Source organism: Theropithecus gelada, chromosome 1 (assembly GCF_003255815.1).
Source record: "Theropithecus gelada isolate Dixy chromosome 1, Tgel_1.0, whole genome shotgun sequence".
NCBI classification, from domain to species: Eukaryota; Metazoa; Chordata; class Mammalia; order Primates; family Cercopithecidae; genus Theropithecus; species Theropithecus gelada.
Genome location: NC_037668.1, coordinates 189,300,734 through 189,323,689, shown reverse-complemented (window position 1 = coordinate 189,323,689; position 22,956 = coordinate 189,300,734). Strand labels below are relative to the sequence as shown.

Below are 22,956 nucleotides of genomic sequence, written 5' to 3'. Positions count from 1 at the left end.
GAGAGCTGACAGATGCCTGCCAGTAGAAGATGTGTTTTCCATTTTGTATTTAAACATTACTGACCAGTGGCCCATCCCTCCTACAACACTACACTTTAAAATCAACCTGATTGGCCCACAGAATCTCAGATGAAAGCCAGGAAACCTAAGTCTGCCTCTCCAGTGATGTTCATCATGATCTTTGTCTTGGACAAAGTAATTTCTCCTTGCTTCCCACTTAACTACTAACAACACAGAAGAATACGAAAACTCTTATCAATAGGAAAAAGCAAGGCTGGCAGCCAGAATCTGGGAGGATTTCCTCCTGATTACAAATGTATTGGGGTTAAATTGAGAAATATAATTGGAAATCAAAGCATACACTTTTTATTTTCTGGAAAGAAAAAAGCATTTAAAGAATAGAGCCATACTAAAAGAGGAGAGGGAAACAGGTTATTCTTCATTCCCTGGCTCCCTTAACTTTGTTCTGTCTCAGTCTTGTTTCCCATTCTGTTATGATGACTACCCAGTTTATGACCCTTTGGGCTTATTCTACTGATCATGAACCCCTTAGTCTTGAAAACCAACTTTAGTTTTCCTGATTTTGGCTACCAGTGCTCAAGAAGAGCTCAATTCATTCTTACCCTCCAATTGTTTCCAGCTCTAGCCACTTTAGGGATAGGTTCTGCACAACTTGCCACAGTATCAGGAGCAGGCAAACCTCCAACCATCCCAGGATTGTGTTGATGGCTTTGGGAAGTGGAAACCATCTATTTTATTAACGTAATGGGATTTGCAGTGTGTCTGAAATATAATCCAGACACCATTATGTTAACATACCTAAGTGAGTGAATTCGTTTACAGACAAACAGGACTCTTTCTACTTTGGAAATTTACAAGGTCAAGATAGAAGAGTTTACCAGTAGGCAAGAATTGCTGATGGGCATGTGGTTTCTCCTATCGAATTTTGTTCTTCCAATCCAATGGATACAATGAAAAAACAATGATTGTAATTTCTGCGACTTACCTGATAATATATCCATAAGATCTCTGAGTGCTGAATCTTCAAAAGATATAGAAACATTTCCAGGACATGGATTGATGACAATAATTGAGACTTTTGACTACTCTACTCATCTCTTTACAGAATTTACACTTTTTCTTCAATCTGCATAGAGTTCCCTGTTTAGCTGGTTGAGAATGTGGTGTCAACCTTTTATGCAATTGTGCTTCTTTCATTTTTCCCTTGTATTCCAAACTGTTTTTGATTTACATAATTTTATGTTAGATAGTTAAATATATAATTTTTTTGTGAGCCTTTTATCTTTATTAGGATCATACATCTTGCCAATCCTTTTACCCCTTTAAATGCTTGTGTCTTTGTATTCTACTCTTTCTGGAATTAAAATTTCTATCCTTGCCTTCCTTTTGTTTGTATTTGTTTGATAAATATTTGCCTTTCTTTTATTTTTAACCTTTCTCTGTCTTTGCTGCCAGTGAGCCCCAGGCACATAGCTTCACTGCACTGTTCACAAAGACACTCAGATTTTGCCATGTCCAACTACTCCAAGATTTTATTCCAAAAGTGTATCCCATGATCCTCAAGCTTCTAGGATTCTTTAGGACTCAGTAGCATTTTACCTTTAGGACGTTTATCTCCCAATATATAACAGCTTTTGCCACTGGTTCCACACCCTACCCCAGCTCACTAAGACTTTTATACTTCCTAACCTGAAGTCTTGAAATGAGTAAAGAAAAGGCAGTACTGGTAGGAATAATGGCTGGAGAATAGATCTCTGACCCATGCAAAACAGGGCCCAGTTTTCTGGTCTTTACAGGGGCCAGGAAATGAAGAAAGAATGACCTGTTTTTTTCCTTTAGTATGGATTCATTACTTATTCTCTCCTTTTCAGGAAATAAAAAATACATGGTTTGGTTTCCAATGCTGTTTCTCAATTTAACTCCAATACATTTTTCAATCAAGAGAAAATCCTTACAGATTTTGGTTGCCAATCTTGGTTTTTGGTATTGAAAATAATTTTCATATTTTTCTATATTGTTGGTATCTAAATGGGAAGCAAAGAGAAATTACCTTATAGTATTCTTGTGAGATTAACTGAAAATAATACATGTGAGATTTGTAGCACCTTCTAACACCAGGTTGGAGTACCACCTGGGGCAATTTTCACAGTATTCCCCATCTTTATTTTTTGCCAATCAGGTGTGCTAGTTATCAATAAATTTGTTCATTTCCTCTTGGTTCCAAATCCAGCCTCATCACCTATACTGTAATAGTAGAGCTGGATTTTTATCACTATTTATCCTTTGCCAACTGGCATCATGTTACGCATCATCAGTAGAGGGTGCTAGAGAGACAATGCCAGAGGAGGGGTTTTCTCTGCTGTTTCTGGTGTGATTTCTTCTCTTTTGTTGCTGTGACATGCTTGGCCAGTGGTGTGCAGCACACCTACAGTCAAATACAGCAGACATTTTTTCAGTTGGCTCTTCATCACAATCAACCAAACGTGGCAGCTTGAGAAATTGTGATGCTGCTTGAATGCCGTGGATTACTAGCATCCCATATTCCAATGGTAAGGGACTCAGCATTGTACTCAAGACCAAACGCACAATCAAACTTGTCCCCAAATCCCATCCTTGTGAATCTATCTTCTAATATTAACCCCAGTACCATTCCATCTCAGTTGGTATCCAATCAGGACACAGTAATTAAAATAGAGAAGTTTCATAAAAGTAATTATTAACCAGTAATGGAATTAACTACTAAAGGGTAGGGAGAACTCTAACGAATAAAAGAATGATTGATAAAGGCAGCAACCATTACTTTTAGGAGTGATAGAAGAGTATCCAAGAAAGGAACAAATATGGAAGAGGCCGCCAACCCAAAGCTGAGGTTCAGATCTCATTGGAAGAGGTGGGGCTGTGGCACGTTGTGTGGCAGAGAAGTTGTGGAGGTTCTACAGAATGGAATGGGGCTGGTAGTCAGTAAATGCTCACTGGGGTGCACGTAAAAGCTCATGAAGAAGCTGGCTCTGGAACACAATTGGGACTTGCTGGAAAGCTGTCACTGTGGTGCTGCTGGAACTTTCTGGGAGTCTCCCCACTGGGCACTAATGAAACTTGATGGGAGACATCCACAGGGTGCCACTGAGACTTGTTGAGAAGCCAGCTAAGATGCTGGTAAGACTTGCTGGGACATGTGGAGTATCCTTGAAACTCACTAGGTGGTGAGCACCACTGGTTGTCCCACACGTGGCTGGAGAAGCAAGGAGAGGAAAGCACATAGGAATGAAGGCAAGCCTCTTCATCCTGCAATGTCTCTCCAGTGCCATCTACTGAAGAAAAAAGTGACATGCTAGCTGGTAAAGAGAAATATTTTCATGGTCCAGCTCTAGTATCATAAAGCAGAGCAATGAAGGGTGGATTTGGAACTGAGAGGCAATAAGTTGAAAACCAGCAGAGAAAGTCTTGTCAAATAACCAAGAAGAAACCCCTTTTCTCTGTGTCTTTTGTGTTCCACACAGGAGTTCTTTCCTGGCTTCAATACTATTTTTCTTTTTCTTTTTCTTTTTTTTAGAGACAGAGCATCACTCTGTCACCCAGGCTAGAGTGCAATGGCGCGATCTCGGTTCACTGCAAGCTCCACTTCCCGGGTTCACACCGTTCTCCTGCCTCAGCCTCCCAAGTAGCTGGGACTACAAGCGAATACTATTTTTCAGTATAATTTCTGAATAGATTTGAGCTAATTAGAAATTCTTTTTTTAATGTTTTGAACTTAAGTCCTAGACCAACATAAAGTATAAATACCTTATTAGTTTATTCAGTATAAATACACATTCTGATTGAGATGGAAAACAAGTAACAGATACTCATAAATATAAAATCCTAGTGGGTTCTAAGGTTTGCCTTAAACTGTAACTTATCAAAGTCAAGTGTTCCAGTATAAAATTGAATAGGATATTAATTTTTTAAAATAAATATCCATGTGGAAACTAGGGTTCTTTCTTCTCTCTCTTGTTCTCACTCTCATTATATGTGTATATGTATGTGTGTTTGTTTGCATGTGTGTATTCATGTGTGTTGGTGTATAGAAAGAGATAAACTATTTGTTGTTCAGAAACCATTTAAGTGACTCAGTTGAACAGGAATAATTTTTCAGTTTAGGAAACTGAGACTTAAGTGCACAAATTTACTTTATTTGGGATTAGCAAAAGTAAGACTAGAATCCAAGTAACTTGTTTCTAGGAAGGAAAGCTATTATATAAATGGCAAACTATTTCAGAAATCTACTCTCATGTCTACTACTCTTCAAGAAATCCTCCCACTCTCTCTCAAACCATATTTTGATTCAGGTAACAAGAGTTTAACTAGCCCTAGAATAATCAAATGACAGCTGTATTTTACATCTACTTATATAAACGGGCATATTGGTTTAGAGGAAATGATGACTTGTAAATTCAGGCTCCAAGTAATACAGGCGAGCTGGAGAAACCTGATGGAGTAGGTTACCAAGGGGAAAATTGTAAAGATACTTTGGACTTTTGGGAAAGTGTAGGAAATATTTAATTCAGATTAGGGCAATTTTATGGGCACAACCCAGAGGATTTGAGGTCAATAGAAAAAGAGAAGTTTTGACCCAGCTTCTCTGGGGTCCTAGCCCAGACCAAAAAAAATTAAAAAATAAAAATCTTGTTTCTTAGAAAAGAAAAAAAAATCTGAAGAAACATATTCCACTCTCTCTGAGATTAAAGTACATCTAATCCAGGAAAAGAAACATAATTTTGAAAGTCTGGCTTATGTGTGTATTAGTTTTCTAATGTTGTGTAATAATACTACTATAAATATAGCAGCTTATAACAATGCTTATTTATAATCTTACAGTTTCTGAGGGTCAGGATTCTAGGCAAGGCTTAGCTGGGTCATCTGTAAGGCTATAATGAGGTGTCAGGAATGTGTTCTCATTTGAAGACTTGACTGGGGAAAGTCCACTTCCAAGTTCACATGGCTGTTGGTATTTGGTTCCAAAAGACTGTCACACTGAGGGCTTCAGATTTTTTGCCGGATGTTGCACAGAAGCCACCCTTACTTCCCTGCCACATAGTCCACTCCATTGGGAAGCTCACCTATGGTAGCTTGTTTCTTCAAAGTCAACAAGACAAAGAGTCTCTCAGCAAGTAAACTCCAATCTTTTGTAACATAATCACAAGTGTTACAGCTTGTCAACTTTGTATTCAATTGATTAGCATCATGTCACTGGTCCCACCCACACTCAAGTTGAGGAGATTATGCAAGGGTAGGGATTTCAGAAGGCAGGGATTATTTCCATCACAATAGTTTAGGCTGAGATAGGCGAATGTATGCAGTACCCTTGGAGTTAGCTGACTACATGTGTCTCATATCCTGACAGAGCCACATGCTATAGCCATGTAGTTTCAACTTACTAGACAGTTTAGGACACAAGGGATACACAAATAACTTGCTTGTAGGAAAAAAGCATGAAGGAAAAGTAGTGATTCCAAGAGTAAGGTCTTTTCATAGAAATTCCCCAGCTCTTGATAGGTGGATTATCCAAGCAGTTCTCTACCAGAGAATGTCCTCGCAACTCTCTTTCATCCAGGAAAAAACACATCTGTTTTATGAATGATACCTGTCCAGATTTTTTCCCCTTATTCTTTAGTCTGCTTCAGAGCCACCTTCTTCATGGCTCACCTGGTATTTTTATAGTATCATCAAAATGAAATTTAATCAGTAATGTTAATGTGTTTCCTAGAAAATAAGATTACAGTCATGTACCACATTACAATATTTTTCTCAGTGAAAGACTGTATATATAATGATGATTTCATAAGATTATAATACAATATGTTTTGCTGTACCTTTCCTATGTTTAGATTTGTTTAAATATACAAACACTTATAATTGTGTTACAATTGCCTACAGTATTTGGTACAGTAACATGTGTACAGGTTTGTAGCCTAGGAGCAATAGGCTACACCATGTAGCCTGTGTGTGTACTAGGCTGTATCATATAGGTTTGTGTAAGTACACTCTATATTTGCACAATCAAATCACCTAATGACACATTTCTCAGAACATATCCCAATGTTAAGTGACACATGACTGTATATAAAAATACAAAAATTAAAAAGTTGTGGTTACTGTTTCGATTACGTTTATTCTGATTATTTTTATAATGATGGATAATTGAGAGTTAGCAATTTTGATCCAGTCTGGATCATACACATATTTGACCACATTGGTGGTCATACACATACACCAATGTGGTCATATATCTGTATGAATATATGTGTGTGTGTATGTGTGTGTTTGTGAATATGTTTCACTTTATGCAAGACAGTCTTGAAAAAGGTTAATGCGATATGCATTGAATTATAAAACTAATTTTTAAAATGATTTAAATTTTTAAGTGGTTGTGCCATTCAAAAGAGCATTGTTGTTTTATTTTTAAGGTCTTTATTCTTTTAGAGCAGTTATAGGTTCACAGAAAAATTGAAAGGAAGCTACAGAGATTTCCCATATATCCACTGACCTCACCCATGCCTAGCCACTCCTGCTATCAACATCCCCCACTAGAGTGAGACATTTGTTAAAACTGATGAACCTACAATGACATGTCATAATCACATCAAATCTATAGTTTGCATTAGAATCCACTCTTATTGTTTGTTGTGCATTCTATGTATTTGGGCAAATGTGTAATGATATGTATCCATCATTATAGTATCACGCACAACATTATCACTGCCCTAAAAATCCTCTGTGTTCTGCCTATTCACCAACATACCCTACATCCCTGCTGTCCCAAACTTCTCACAACCATTAATATTTTTACCATCTCCATCATTTTGCCTTTTCCAGAATGTCATATAGTTGGAATTACACAGTGCATGGAATTACACAGTTTTCAGATTAGCTTCTTTCACATCGTTACATGCATTTAAGTTTCCTTCATGTCTTCTCATAGCTTTATAGCTCATTTCTTTTTATCATTGAATAATATTCCATTGTGTGAATATACAACAGTTTATTTATCCATATACCTATTGAAGGACATCTTGGTTTCTTCCAGGTTTTGGCACTTATGAGTAAAGCTGCTATAAATATCCATGTGCTGGCTTTTGTATAGACATAAATTTTAAAATGTCTTTGACTAAATACCAAGGAATGTGATTGCTGGATCATATGGTTAAGAGGATGTTCAGTTTTATATGAAGATATATCGTTTTTTAAGAAAAACATAAATATTGTACAGAGCAATGGCATCCTCAGATCTTTTTCCTCTTCTCCTTCTTTTCTTTTTTCTTTTCATCATAAATCTTTATTTTTCTATTTACTTAAATAAAAGTAAGCCTGTACTCTTGAACAACATGTAAATTAAGAGTACCAACCCTGTACAGTAAAAAAAATGCATATAAGTTTTGACCTCCCAAAAACCTAACTATTAACAGCCTACTGTTCCCTGGAAGTCTTACTGATAACATAAACAATTGGCCAGGCGTGGTGGCTCACGCCTGTAATCCCAGCACTTGGGAGGCCAAGGCAAGCAGATCACCTGAGATCAGGAGTTTGAGACCAGCCTGGCCAACATGGTGAAACCCTATCTCTACTAAAAATACTAAATTAGCCTGGTGTGGTAGTGGGCACTGGTAATCCCAGCTACTTGGGAGACTGAGGCAGGAGAATTGCTTAAACCCAGGACATGGAGGTTGCGGTGAGCTGAGATTGCACCACTGTACTCCAGCCTGGGTGACAGAGCAGGACTCCGTCTCAAAAATCAAAACAAAACAAAACGACAACAATAACAACAAACAATTAGCACATATTTGATATACTAAATGTATTATATACTACATTCTTACAAAAATAGTAAGCTAGAGAAAGGAAAATATCATTGAGAAAATTGAGGAAGAGAAAATCTATTTACAATTTATTGAGTGGAAGTGGATTATTATAAAATTTATAAAATCTGAGTCAAGGAAAAATAATGAATTCACGCATTGTGTTATTATATGGTCCTATATGCAAAGCAAAAATCCTTAAACCGAGAATTTACCTTTTGCATTAAAAACATTTACCAATAGGCTGTTATTATGGACATCATTTGGAGTCCAGCCTCTAGCTCTTGTATATTTATCATAAACCTGAACATATACATATAATTAACATACCTGCCTTACTTTGCTAACCATGCTTATGTAAAGAAGAGTATCAAGTAATTTTCAAAAATGAGTAATCAGTGAATAATGTGTATTTGGTTTGGCTTGCAATGCCCCAGACTCACAGATAGAGACCTACAAATTTGTGACATGAATACTAATTTAGTCACCTTCATCATCTCTGTTAGCCTCTGTTCTTCAGGTTACTGTTCCCTGAAGCAGGGCCTGTGAAAATAAATAATCCTGGTAGAAAAATCAACAATTAGTCATCCAAATGACCCAAATTTTCCCTTTGCAGTTTATGAATTTGGGTAACATGCCATGTTAATCCTATCTTCAGGTTGACTTACTCCAGCTGCCTAGACTCCTCAGATCCCTGCCAATGGCACTGTGTGCTAGTGACACAAAAGATGTCTTTAGCCTTAGAAAGCTATTCTTAAGAAGGTGAATCTGCTGGCAGAGAAGACATAGCCTTATTCATTAAGTCCGATGCAGGTGATTTATGTGTTAACCTCTATTGTTCATGCAGAATTCACTGTAGACATGGAATTATAGTTAAGAAGTGGAGGAATGTGGTAGAAAGAATCGAAACTTTTCCGTAGAACTTCACTTTTATGTCTTTAATAGTCCCCAGAGCATTTCTGGGAGGAAGTGGCTGTCTCATTTAGGAGATGTAGAGACTCAGGTGTGAATATGTTTCTTCTTGGTTATACTATAGGTTACAAATTGAGCTGGAGCTAGCTTATAGGACGTCTGAGCCCCAGTCCAGGGAGAGGAAGCCAGGGCACAGCTCAGTACTTGGCCATTCCATCCCTGCTGTGATCAGTCTCTGAGTCTGGTCTTGGGAATAGCATTATTTCATCTCTATTATCTGTCATTCTGCTTCATGCTTTATTTTTCCCTGGAACCCTCAGCTGCTGCTTTACAGATTCCCATTGTGTTTCAATTATTTGGAGCTCAGGTTTGAAATGCCAACCCTTTTCCCTCCTCTTCCACCTGGATTGGGTTCCAAACCTTTCCAGCCTTCTTCTTCCTCTGCTCAGTCCTATGTAGAACCCCTTTTGATAGCCTCAAGATGTGAAGGCTCCTCCTTTTTTTTTTTTTTTTTTTGGCTTAGGAACTGCATTTTAAAGCATTTATTTTTTGACTCCTCATCTTTTATTTTTATCATCAGGTTTCCTTTTAATGTTCCTGAGTGACGGGAAATGTTCTCTCTTGCTGCTGGGAAAGGCACTATAGAAATGAAATATGTATTGCCTTTCTACTTATTTGATTATCTGCCGCCTCAAAGCAGTTTAACAAATTAACATTGAGTCTCTTATTTTCTACACAGTTTCTTTTAAGCAAGGAAAGAATTATAGCTGCTCAATTGCTCCCTTGCTTTCTTGCCCAACTTCCTTTTCCCAGAATGATTTGTCCATAAAATAAGAAGGAAGAAGGAAAACCCACTGGAGAGGATTCTGATTCCCCCGGCAGATGATGGATGGCCGGCTGGATGACAAGTCGGCTTTGGGAGGCACAGTGAGCTATTTGAGCCTTTTCAACTGCTTTTTTTTTTTTTTTTTTTTTTTGACTCATGAGGTTATAGAGGAAAAATGAAGGGGCCATGGACATGGTCTTTTGGGTGAGCTTAATGAAGTATGACTAAGACAATTCCAGAATAGCCTTTATTGAAACATTACTTTGTCTGAGTTTGTTCTTAGTGGGACACATTCTAAGAACTAACTAGTGAAAGCATTGGATCAAATGCTAGGAACAGGTGAAACCAGCTTAGGAAGACTTAGGGTTGAGGTCCACCCCCAAAGGAATAGACTGATTTTAAAACAACTCCTCCCTAGTGACTTATCATAGTCCCTGAAATTCCATCATTAAGAATTATTTTCTTTAAGTCTCTACAATCTCCAGAGGTCTCTTTAAAATAGTAAATAACTATATACTAGAAATAAAAGTGTTTTAAGTCTTTATCAACTATTTATAACAGAAGTATTCTCTTATGGATTTTGATAATCCAAAAAATGAACCCCATGGCCCTGCTGAAATGTAACCTAAGGTAGCCATTTAGAAGTTTTAGGGAACAAGAGAAGTAGAAAAAAGTGGTATTGAAAAGAGGGATGAATTAAAAATGTCACCTACTTCCCAATTTTGCTCAGGACTGGCCTTGTCGGTATAGTCTGTATTCATGGCAGCTGATGGAGAAAGCACAGAAAATAAAAGGAAACCAGTATTTCCAAGGTTCTGTCATTTTGCCAGCCTGCCAAGGAGACAGATGCTGTAGACAGATTTGACCATAAGCTCTGGTTGAAATGACTCTCAGGCCGTGTCTGGTTTTGTGTGCAACCATAGCTCTGCCGGCAGAGGAAGTCTGGAGACTGAAGTGGCAGCAAACTCAATGCCCAGACCCTTGCTTCTCACTTTTGTCTACATAATTTAGTCTCACTGCATGATTTTAGCACAGTCTATTCCCTTCCTCAGCCCTTGATTTCTCCATAAGCAAATGAGCCATCAATGTTGCAAGGCTCCAGCGGGTTAGGAAGAGCAAAAGAACAGAAGATAATAATACTCCAAATCTGATATCAACCAAGGACTGGTACACTCTAGGATTAGAAGATGACAGAAACAACATGAAGCTTCTGTTGGGGAGTCTAGAAATTTACAAGGAAAATAAACCAAGGAGAAGTAGGGAGAGGTAGAGTCCCAAAGCGACCCCACAGGTGTTTTATGTTCTTCTTACTTCTGCGTGTGAATTTGAGAGCCATTCAAGGAGCTGGATCGCAAATCCTTAAGACTTCCATTTAGCCATAGCTTATGTACAGCCCACAGAGAAGCCAGGCTACCCTGTCTTCCTGCCCTGTAGGTACTGTTCTAGGAGTGACACAGTCTGAAGCTTATGCCCATTAAACTTCATCACAGGGCTGTGTTGTTCTCACCTAACTCTTCATGTTTCACAGTTTCCCAGGCTCAGCCTATGAATGTAGTTGGGGAAGTGTCATTCCCTAGTGAATAGCTTAATTTGTGTGCAGGAATAAATAATAGAGAGAGAGTCAGCAGTGCAGTCCCTTGGAGGGTGCCAGTGATCATTGCTCTTTAGGAAGTGCCCCACAGGGAGATGGCTACTGCCTTTGCAAATCATGTGTGTTGGGAGGAGAAAAGCATGTAGAGTTGACGTTTGAACAGCACATGGATTAGGGCCACTGACGTTCATATAGTCAAAAATTTGCCCATAATTTTTGACCTCCCCACAGTTTAACTACTGAAAGCCTACTGTTGGCTGGAAGCATTACCAATAACGTAAAGTCCATTAACACATATTTGACATATCAAATATATTACATACTCTATTTTTATAATATTGTAAGCTAGAGAAAAAATCTTATTAGGAAAATCATGAGAAAAAAATTATTTACAAATTCTTCTTATTATTACTTTTTTTTTTTTTTTGAGAGTTTCACTCTTGTTGCCCAGGTTGGAGCGCAATGGCGCAGCACAATCTCGGCTCACTGCAATGCCCACTTCCTGGGTTCAAGCAATTCTCCTGCCTCAGTCTCCCAAGTAGCTAGGATTACAGGCATGTGCCATCACACCCAGCTAATTTTGTAGTTTAATACATGGCATTTCACCATGTTGGTCAGGCTAGTCTTGAACTCCTGACCTCAAGTGATCCACCCACCTCGGCCTCCCAAAGTTTTGGGATTACAGGCGTAAGCCACTGCGCCTGGCCATATTTACAATTTATTAAGTGGAATCATCATAAAGATCTTCATCCTCATTGTCTTCATGTTGAATAGGTTGAGGAGGAGAAAGAATAGGAGGGGTTGGCTCTGCTGTCTCAAGGGTGGGAGAGGTGGAAGAAAATATGTATGTAGGTGGACTGGCAAAGTTCAGACTCATGTTGTTCAAGGGTCAGCTAATATATACATTATCTTTTTGTCGTTTAAAATAAATGATTCTGCTTCCCTGGGCAAGTGCTAGGAAGCATATTAACTGCATAGTAGTCTGCAGTTTGAATTGTTTTCATTCTTTCTTTGGTATTCCAGAGATTTTATAATCTATGTTAAAATCATGAGTTCTGAAACTTGGTGAGAGACAGGGCTTTTGAAAGAGAGCACTTTTGGCTGTGTGATGTAAATCTGTTTCTCTTCAGAAAGACAGGGGGCCTGTAGATGATATTATTATTATTATTATTATTATTATACTTTAAGTTCTAGGGTACATGTGCACAACGTACAGGTTTGTTGCATAGATATACATGTGCCATGTTGGTTTGCTGCACCCATCAACTCATCACTTACGTCAGGTATTTCTCCTAACGCTATCCCTCCCCCAGCCTCCTACCCCCCAACAGGCCCTGGTGTGTAATGTTCTCTTTCCTGTGTCTGTGTGTTCTCATTGTTCAACTCCCACTTATGAGTGAGAACATGCAGTGTTTGATTTTCTGTCCTTGTGATATTTTCCTGAGAATTATGGTTTCCAACTTCATCCATGTCCCTGCAAAAGACATGAACTCATCCTTTTTTATGGCTGCATAGTATTCCATGGTGTATATGTGTCACATTTTCTTTATACAGTCTATTATTGATGGACGTTTGGGTTGGTTCCAAGTCTTTGCTATTGTGAATAGTGCCACAATAAACATACGTGTGCATGTGTCTTTATAGTAGCATGATTTGTAATCCTTTGGGTATATACTCAGTAATGGGATTGCTGGGTCAAATGGTATTTCTAGTTCTAGATCCTTGAGGAATCACCACCCTGTCTTCCACAATGGTTGAACTAATTTACACTCCCGCCAACAGTGTAAAAGCATTCCTATTGCTCGACATCCTCTCCAGCATCTGTTGTTTCCTGACTTTTTAATGATCATCATTCTAACTGGCATGAGATGGTATCTCATTGTGGTTTTGATTTGCATTTCTCTGATGACCAGTGATGATGAGCATTTTTTCATATGTCTGTTGGCTGCATAAATGTCTTCTTTTGAGAAGTGTCTGTTCATATCCTTTGCCCACCTTTTGATGGGGTTGTTTGTTTTTTTCTTGTAAATTTGTTTAAGTTCTTTGTAGATTCTGGATATTAGCCCTTTGTCAGATGGGTAGAGTGCAAAAATTTTCTCCCATTCTGTAGGTTGCCTGTTCACTCTGATGGTAGTTTCTTTTGCTGTGCAGAAGCTCTTTAGTTTAATTAGATCCCATTTGCCTATTTTGACTTTTGTTGCCATTGCTTTTGGTGTTTTATTCATGAAATGTTTGCCCATGCCTATGTCCTGAGTGGTATTGCCTAGGTTTTCTTCTAGGGTTTTTATGGTTTTGGGTCTTACATTTAAGTCTTTAATCCATCTACAGGCAAACATGGCAAAGCCCATATCCAGAATCAAAAATGAGTGAAGCAATTTGCCCAGCACTGGGACCTCCAAGTCTACTTCTGAACTTGCAAATAGGTCACATTCTGGGAAGAGATGGACATTTCCTGACAGATCTATTTTGAGGAGCCAAACTCTGTGCTGAGACTTAAATAAAGGGGCAGAGAAACTTCCACTTTCCCAGGTTACAGGAATGGAAGGAGAAGTCGGTTTGGCATAATAATTCAACATTTTTCTATCATGCGAAGGAAGAATCAGAATTACTGCTGAGATTCCTCTGTTTCCCTCAGATGAGAATCTTCAGAGGAGAAGAACTTGAATTAATTTTATTTTCCCAGTTAGTAGGGTTCTCAGCACCTCAAAGTACCAGCACTGGTCCTCCCAAGAAGGAAATATATTTAACATTTAACCTGGTTCCTGTCCTGCAAAGCAGAGATGAAGTCAGATGAGGAGGAAGCAGAATGGGGAGTCAGAATCAAGACTTTTTTTCTCTGTTAGTTTGGATAAATAGCAAAGCTATCTAAGGATGAATGCTGTTATTGTCGTTACATTTGGTTTTCCGTTGGTGGTGGGAAAATTAAATGAGGACTCTGTCTCATCCAGTCCACTGTGCATTCTATACATCCGACTCCTATCTGCTGCCAAATTCAGAGCATGTATTCCTTCTTAGCCCATACCCTCTTATTTCCATAAGAATCAATACAATGAAGTAAAATAATAGAGAAAAATCTGATCCTCTTTTACTACTTAACCTTCAAAGAGCTGTTTCTAGAAAGACCTCTGGGATTGCTATTTAGTCAGGGGTTGTACTTCTTGGATAAATGAATTACAATATTTTGTTTAACTAAACAACTGAAAAGTTGGGACATTACGCTAAAAAAATACACTGGGCAAGAAAGATTATGAGAAACTCTTTCTTGAGTTCTCTACCACATCCTGCCTGTTCATGGGTTTTCTGCACTCCCACCCCAATACCACCATCACCTCATCTGTGAAACTCAATACCATGTTAAAGCTGGAAGGGCCCTTTGATAGAAGCCAGTTCAACCCCATCATTTTACTAATTTGCAGATGGAAGGCCAGGATGGTTAAGATACTTGCCCAAGGTCCTAGAGGCCAGCAGGGGCAAGCCAAGACCAGAACCCAAGTCATGTGGCCTTGGTCTACTACTTTCTTCATCACACTGTATTGTTTCTTGAAAAGTGTGGTACAGATGCCAGTTTCTCTTCAGCAAAGCTAGATGCTAGATAAAAGTTGTGATCAGACTTTTATGAATGCCTGGGGGAAGGTGGATATTGACTTTAGAAAAGTTTATGAGCTGATGTCACCCTGATTTTAAGTCTGAGCTAAAACCCAATTAAGTGCTTCTTTGTTGTTACATTACAATCTTAGTGTTGCAGAAAGTTCTGAAATATCGCATCATTTCTTTTGGGCTAAGTTTTCTCATTTAATACAAGAAATTTGAGTTGAATTCTCTTTAAGATCTGTTTCCATTTTAATGAGCTCTGGTTCCTCTAAAATGGTTGTTAAATGCCCACCCTCCCCCACCTCCATCACAATCAGGAAATGGGGTCTTTAATCTTTCACACATTCTTACATAGGAGAAAAAATGATTTTAGTACTGATTCTGACCGACTCTGAAGTATTGTTGTAACCTTCTGAAGTTCTTTCAGGTTGGCTCAGACCCTCAGGGGAACCCTGAACCAAAGCTTCAGGGCAGCTGTAGGCAGAATAACAGGACTTTGCCTATTTGTTAGGAACTACTGAGCTCCGCAAATATGGACTTGGGTTGGAAGCTGTGCCAATGTCCCTGTGATGGTCTCAAAAAATGACGACTAAAAGAGCTGCCTGGTTTGGCATTCTCTGGGGGACAGTTCTTGGAAAGTTTGTTGGTGGGGCTGGCCACTCTATCTGCAAAGAATGATGTCTGTTTTCTGGTGTCTACCTTACCCTGTTCCTCGCTAACTATTGAAAGATGTAGGAAGACTTTGGGAACCTGCCCCTAAGTCTGAACCTGCCCCTAAGTCTGTCTTCCGATATAAAGGTTGACTCCTTTCAGTATAGAATTATCTAACGTTGTTAGTCAGGAGTTAAGAGATCTGCACACACTGAATTTTCCTCAGTTCACAGTTTTAGGGGAAATGGTGTTTTTATCCATGTTTTGAGATTTCTGCTTTTCCTTTGTTCTGTCTGTAAAGAACTGGAGAAAACTTTCCAGGCATCTCTTGCCTTTCCAAACTGCGTTCATTCATTAAAGTCACATCAAATTCAATAATAAAACTTTCTCAGAAATAGCCATGAATTTATAACCAGTAACACATGATTTAATTATTTTTTTCTCTTCAGCTGTATTCAAAGTTTCTTCAGAACAGGGGATATGTTTTATGCTTTTGATCTACCTTGTGGCTTCTTTGTGATAATTTGAGTTTAATATAATAAAACATAATGATGAAGCAGTGAGGCCAATGTCTCCTTCTGGAGTCAGTCTTGGCCTATAGAATTTATTGACATATCTTTCAGGTTACATATATCTAGATCTTTATTGGGGTTGAACTTTACTCCTAGTGAGTATCAACACTTTGAAACTTATAAACATCAAATTCTGGAATCCCCCTGCAGGCCTACAGAATCAACATTTTCAGGGGATAGAGCAGGAGTAAATTTTTTAAAAAGCTTCCTAAGTGAGTCTAATGCACAGCTATGGTAAAGCCTGCCTCGTGGAATAAGAGGGCCACTCTTAAGGGAGTATGCCAACAGAGGCTTCCCAAGTACAGGCATCATTCACGTACACAACTAGCAAGGGAAAAACACACATCATTATTGCAGGGCATTGCTAGGATTGTGCCTGGGTGCCCACAGGCAGGTTCTGTACAAGAGGACGATAGCCAAAGGTTAACATACATTTTGAACAGAAATTCCTCAACCAAAAGCATGTTTTAAAACCTTATAACACAATGGCATTGGAAGTGAAGACCAGGAGAAAGAGAGTAGAGGCTTATCAGAGTGGAGAGGTAAAGAGCAAAGCTAGGGTTATGTATAGGTGGTCATCCACATAGTATGATTTGTAAAGACCTACTGACTTAAACCTCCCTTGTGAAAAAATCATTTGGCTTAAAACACTGACTCTTGTTAAGATGGAAATACCTGCGAATCACATCTGACTGGGTACATCATATTCTTACCTGAGAACACATTGTAATGGGGCGGGGAAAGAGCTGGAAACATAGATGGAAAGAGAGAGGGTGTTGCCAAAAGAGGATGCACACTGGGCAGGGCATCATGCAGACAGTGGCAGCTGGACAAATATCATCACTTGATTTACTGTTATTTAAAAGAGAACTGCTCAAAACTATGGGACTATTAAATATGCTATGTTTTTCTCTTGCCTGCCCTGCTGAGAAGCTCCTTGGCTCACTCTGGCCTCTGCTGCTAGCTCCTGAATTGGGAAGAAAGCAACAGGAAAGCAACCTCATCCCACGGGAGATGGCCCGGTGGTCTAGGCTGGCCCTGAGAGTGAGTGCTCTGAGATCCAGCCTGAGGATTTTCCTCTGACTCGCTGTGTGGCCTCCAGCCAGTCTCCAAACAGCTTTAGTTTCCTTGTATGTCAAACCAAGATAAATACCTAACTTCCCACTTCTCTGGGGCATTGTAAGGCTTCACTTCTGCCACTTTCAGTAAGGTTTGTCCAAAGACCATAAGAGGAAAGCTTTTGAGTTTTAAGATGAATTACTTTTAGTACTTATGTAGCATTAGGTAGAGAGGAGAATGTACTGGGAGGGTGCGATAATGGAGAACACAACAACCTCACTCAGAGAAGCAGTGTTTGTAGTGGAAGAGAAACCCAAAAGGGCTTTTGGGGTTGGGGTGCAAGGGAGAGAAGTCTACAATTGGTACCAGATGCCATCAGAAGCTAACGACCTGACAAACTCCGTCCTCATAAAACAAATTCCTTAAAAAGGAAGCAAATGGAAATATAAGCTAGTGAAAGAATTTGCAGCAGCTGCCCTAAAACCATTTCTCACTTCATAAACAGGTTTGGGTTTGGTCCTTTTCTTTTCTTTTTTTTTTTTTTTTTTTTTTGGTGTTGGTCTTATTTCATGCCACTTTCCCCTCTCATATTCTCCCCTGTCTCATTCTTCCTCCCTTGCTGCTCCTGCTGGATTGACTTCTCACACTGGCAGTCATAACAATAGTAGTTCCCATTTTGATGGAGGGAGGCTCGTTCAGAGCATTTGTTTTGTGTCTTGTCTCAACATGTATTTGTCTTCAATGATGGAATGGATTAATTGGACGAAGTCACTCAAAACAGCACTTGCTCTTTTCACCCTAACTTCTTTCCAATAAACTGATGTGGACGAGAGTATTAATGACTCTCTGTTTTCCAGTACTTCCTGTTTAGCATGCTGAAGAAGAGATTACGTTTGGAACATCCATGGCATGTGGCATCTAGAGAACCGGAGTTCTTTAGCATCACTAATGAAGCATCATGATCACATTTCATAAAGGATAGTCAGATTTTAGCTTCCTTGTCAGATAGATTAAGTAAATATTTGGAGACAAAAATGTATTTCCTACATTGCATATCAGCATTGAATTTGGGGAATTGGGGCTGACTCATTAACAACCCCCACCTTATATTTTTCTTCCTTCATCAGGTCTCAGAATGGAGACTTCATCATCACAGGAAATAACCAGGGCTTAAACTTGTGAAAACATTTTCTTCACACCGATCACCTCCAATTCTTCCAACTTATACATAATAAACATAAAGAAAATAAATGAGAGTATCGTTGGCATATAATTTAAATCCCAAGGCCATAAGAGCAGGGTCAACAACTTTAGCATGTTTAGTTTGAATCCATCCTTTTGGGGCTAGTGCTTTTTAAGTCAAGACTCAATTATTTCAAGGTAGTAGGTGCATATTCAATGATGTTTATTCTACTTTCTCATATCATTGCCCAGATCTTTGATAGAATAGTTGACCACTAACACAATTCAGGGGGAAACAGAGCACACTACTGATGACAAGATTCATAGTAGTCATATCTTTTGGGCTAATAATTAGCACCAGGGATAACAACATCAAGAGCAAGAAAATATCTTGTTAGTCTTCCATACTAGATTATGTATTCCCTAAGAGTATGGTTCTTATACCACTGGTACTCAGATCAATGCCTTCCCAACAGAAAGTGCTCAGTAAATGCTTATTAATGAATGAGTGGAGAAAGATGGTTGAATCAGTGTTTAATGATATTTTCATATTTCAGATCCCTATTTGTCATTATAACATTTAACAAATTTCTCATTTTGATAGCCAAGGACTGACTTTGCTGTATATAACATGAACAATCTTAATTTGGCAAATTTTTATTGTGTCGACTACAGCAAGTCATGTGTTTAATGTAAAGTGGGTAAGAGCCAGTTTTCCTCCTCAAAATGTCCATAATCTGGTTGGGACATTGAGCATTTAGGAGACACTCATATACTAATTACCTTGTGAATAAAAGGATAAATAAGTTAATTCACTGATTAAAGAATGAGAAAATGCATACATGACTGTAACACAACATAAAGCAAAAGAAATGCTAGAAGTGAGTTACTTTTTAAATCTCACTGGGAAGTTCAAAGGAAGAGGGCATCTGAAGGGACTCTGAGAAGGAGGGTGTCTTAGCTCATTTTGTGTTGCTATAACCAAATGCCTGATTGTGGGAAATTTTTAAAGAAAAGAGATTCATTTAGCTCATAGTTCTATAGTCTTGGAAGTGCAAGAAGCATGACGCTGGCATCTGCTCAGCTTTCTTGTTGTGTCATACATAGCAGAAGCAAACACATGCAAAGGTGCAAAATTTGAGAGGCACCCTGACTTTATAACAACCTGCTCTCATGGGAACTAACCTATTCCAGTGAGAACTAATTCAGTCACCACCATGAAAACAACACTAAGCTATTCATGAGGGATCTGCCCTCATGACCCAAATACCTTCCACTAGGCCCCACCTACCAAAACTGCCACATTGGGAATCAAATTTCACCATGAGTTTTTTGGAACAAACCATATCCAAACCATAGCAGAAGGCCTTGTAGAAATCTCAACAAATTGGCCGGGCGCGGTGGCTCAAGCCTGTAATCCCAGCACTTTGGGAGGCCGAGACGGGCGGATCACGAGGTCAGGAGATCGAGACCATCCTGGCTAACATGGTGAAACCCCGTCTCTACTAAAAATACAAAAAACTAGCCGGGCGTGGTGGTGGGCGCCTGTAGTCCCAGCTACTCGGGAGGCTGAGGCAGGAGAATGGCGTAAACCCGGGAGGCAGAGCTTGCAGTGAGCTGAGATCCGGCCACTGCACTCCAGCCTGGGCGACAGAGCGAGACTCCGTCTGAAAAAAAAAAAAAAAAAAAAAAGAAATCTCAACAAATTGAGCAAAGGTACTGAAATGGGAGAACAAAAAAATGGGGTGACTAACAGCAAACAGACCACTGAGGCCTTCTGCAGTGAAGCAGTAGAGGAATAACAACTCTGTGAGGTTGCCATAATTATCCCCATCTTATAGGGGAAGAAGCTGAAACACTTGGGAATGAATAACTCACTCCAAATCAAACAGGTGGTAAATGATGGGTCCAGGATTCAGTTCCAGAGAGCCTGAGGCTAATGCCCTTATTATTAACCTCCATGGTTCTGCCATGGCAAGAGGGTGACACTCATTTTGCTCCAGTGTATTCTTGCTGCTGTTATGGTCCAGGCTGAGTCTAGATTGGCCCTGGCAATCCAAGATAGCAGTTCTCTGCTGAGAGGATGTCTGTGGAAGCATCTAGCATAAGTTAAGCATGGGACATGGATTCAAGATGTGTGAGTTTCCTCTTCCAGTAACCGGTTCCATTTCTGCTGAGTCTGTGCTACTCTTCAGTGGTATGTACTGCTATGGCTTTAGCAGTTGTCAAAATATTTCCATACCAATCAGTAAATTGGTGTTGCCTTTCTGTCATCTCAGAAACCTAGGCCCTTCAGACGTGGCCTTCTGTGTCATCTTGTGATCAAACATTTGAAAGACTGATGCCTGACATAACTAGGGGCCTTCAGATTTCACTCCTGAGCTTTGTTCTGGATTTGTTCTAATTGCTTGGGACCCAGCAGTACTGGTTGTTAAATATTTTGAGTGTCATCCCATGATCTGTTCATTTCTGAACCATGCAGAACTCTCGGAATATGTTCTCCACCTCATTTCATCACCATTTGATCCTTCTGGAAGAAAAAGCCATAGAAATTCAGCTAACCGTTACTTGTTAGCTGTTATTTTTTATGTTTATTATTTGCTGCATGGTGTTGGGTAGTAGAGCAAAAAGGGGATGAGTTAAATATCGGTTTTGGAGAAAATTGTTCTCTCTGGTTTAGGAGCCCTCCCAGACGGAGCTGCAAAGTCATTGCTGCTCCTTACTGGTTCTCAACGAGTCCTAAGATGCTTCTGTTTCTCTCATCCTAGCTGTGTCCATCAGCCCTGTGGGAAGCAGGACAGCTGTCCGTCATTGCTGCTTGATCACGCCGATGTGGTGAACTGTACCTCTATAGGCCCAGGTCTCATGAAGTGTGCTATCACTTGTCAAAGGGGATTTGCCCTTCAGGCCAGCGGTGGGCAGTACATCAGGCCCATGCAGGTGAGTGGAAAGATCATGATCACCAGGACCAAGTTCCTGGGAAGGGGGGGTATTCAAGCTCTTCTCTCTGGCTCCACAGGGAAAGAGCAGATGTTTTTAAGCCATTTGAAAGGAAAACATGGGGGCTCTAACAAGCAGAAAGAAGGATGGCTTAATAGAAATGCAAGGCATATAAAAGTATGTACAGTGCTGATTAAGTGGGTTTTAAATTTCTCCTAAGGTGGGCAGTAAATGGGAGTGCTTATTCTGTTCTTCTCCCTTGTTTGTCTTTCTATCAGAAATTATTTTCCCTCCTTTTACCTTTAAGATGAGAATGCCAAAGTTCAGACTTGTCTGTAATTTTCAGGAAAGATTGGTTGTAATCAGCATGTCTGTGGTTCACACTGTCCACCCACCCCGCAACAACCCTCCAACAAAAAGACTGAAGAAATAGAATCTGATTTTCTCCCCAGAAGCATTAAAGCTGTTACTGAGGCAGAGATTCTGTCATGATTCTACCTCTGGCCAAATTTTCCAAATTTCTACAAGCTTCATTTCAAATTTCTACAGCACCATTTTCAGAATTTCAAGCTGGTCTGGAGGTAGTAGAATATGTAGATTAACAGGATGGCTCAGGAGACAGATCAGAATTAAATTTTGGCTCCACTGTATATAAGATGTGTAACTTTGGATTTAAAAATAAGCAAAACAAATTAATCTCTTTAAGCTTGTTTTCACATTTTAAAATGATTAGAACAGAGTGCTTATCTGATTGAGTTATGATAATGACTGGAAATAATGTAAATGCTTTTAGCAAAATGATAGGTACATAGCACTCTAACCGTTGTCAGTATTATGAGCATGATCATGTATTCTCAACTAAGAATTCTGTTTTCCATCTTTCCTTTAGAGAGTTCAATTCCCTGCAGAGAAATTTTAAATGTGATATCAGCCATTAGAAAACATGACCATATTATAAGATAGAAGAAGGATGCCCTAGGGAAGAGATGATGGTGCTTGAGGAAAAAAACCTAGAAAGATGTGGTCTCATAAGGAAAGAGTGGACACACAACTGTTAACTAGACATCAGTGACTTACAAGAGTTGATTATTATTTTTCTTTTTTATTTTGTGCCAATTGATTGCTTAACAGGTTGGGAACCTGTGGGAAAATTTCACTTGCTTAGAGATGTCAGGATTTAAAGGTATGCACTTTGGCTTCAGCTGGCTTAGTTTCTGCCTAGAGAGAAACAGGTTTAATATACCTTGAGGCACCAACTTCTTGGTCTGTGATGCTTTAGTCAGGATGGCAGAGCCCTTATTACCTGTTGTTCACCCATCTCAACTCAGGCAAAGGAATGTCCACTCCAGAAAAGAAATAAAAAGACTGGAAAAAAATGCAGGGACTGAATCTACTCATGTGATAGGTGAAGAAGGGGAGAGAAGAAAAGACAACATATTTAATGCGTTAAAATTAGAAGCAAATTCAAAACAAAATGGATAATACCTAACAGAGACAGGAGAAGCACTAGGCAATATATGCAATATATGCAGATTTTGAGAGACATTCTTTGTTTGCTTGTTTGTTTGTTTTGAGACAGAGTCTTGCTCTGTCACCCAGTTGCCCAGGCTGCAGTGCAGTGGCACTATCTCAGCTCACTGCAACCTCCCAATCTCCACCTCCCGGGTTCAAGCGATTCTCCTGCCTCAGCCTCCTGAGTAGCTGGGACTACAGGTGGATGCCACCATGCCTGGCTAATTTTTGTATTTGGTTTCATTCTGTGTTAGCCAGAATGGT

General features: G+C 39.4%; 1 protein-coding gene across 1 annotated transcript in view; it reads left to right on the top strand.

Annotated features, from left to right (window-relative positions):
* PAPPA2 (pappalysin 2) overlaps window positions 1–22,956 on the top strand; it is a 301,019-nt gene that overhangs the window by 194,478 nt on the left and 83,585 nt on the right. Inside the window, exon 15 of the mRNA XM_025354616.1 lies at window positions 21,009–21,180. Within this exon, the coding sequence (XP_025210401.1) occupies window positions 21,009–21,180 (172 nt within the window). The remainder of the gene's footprint in view (window positions 1–21,008; window positions 21,181–22,956) is intronic.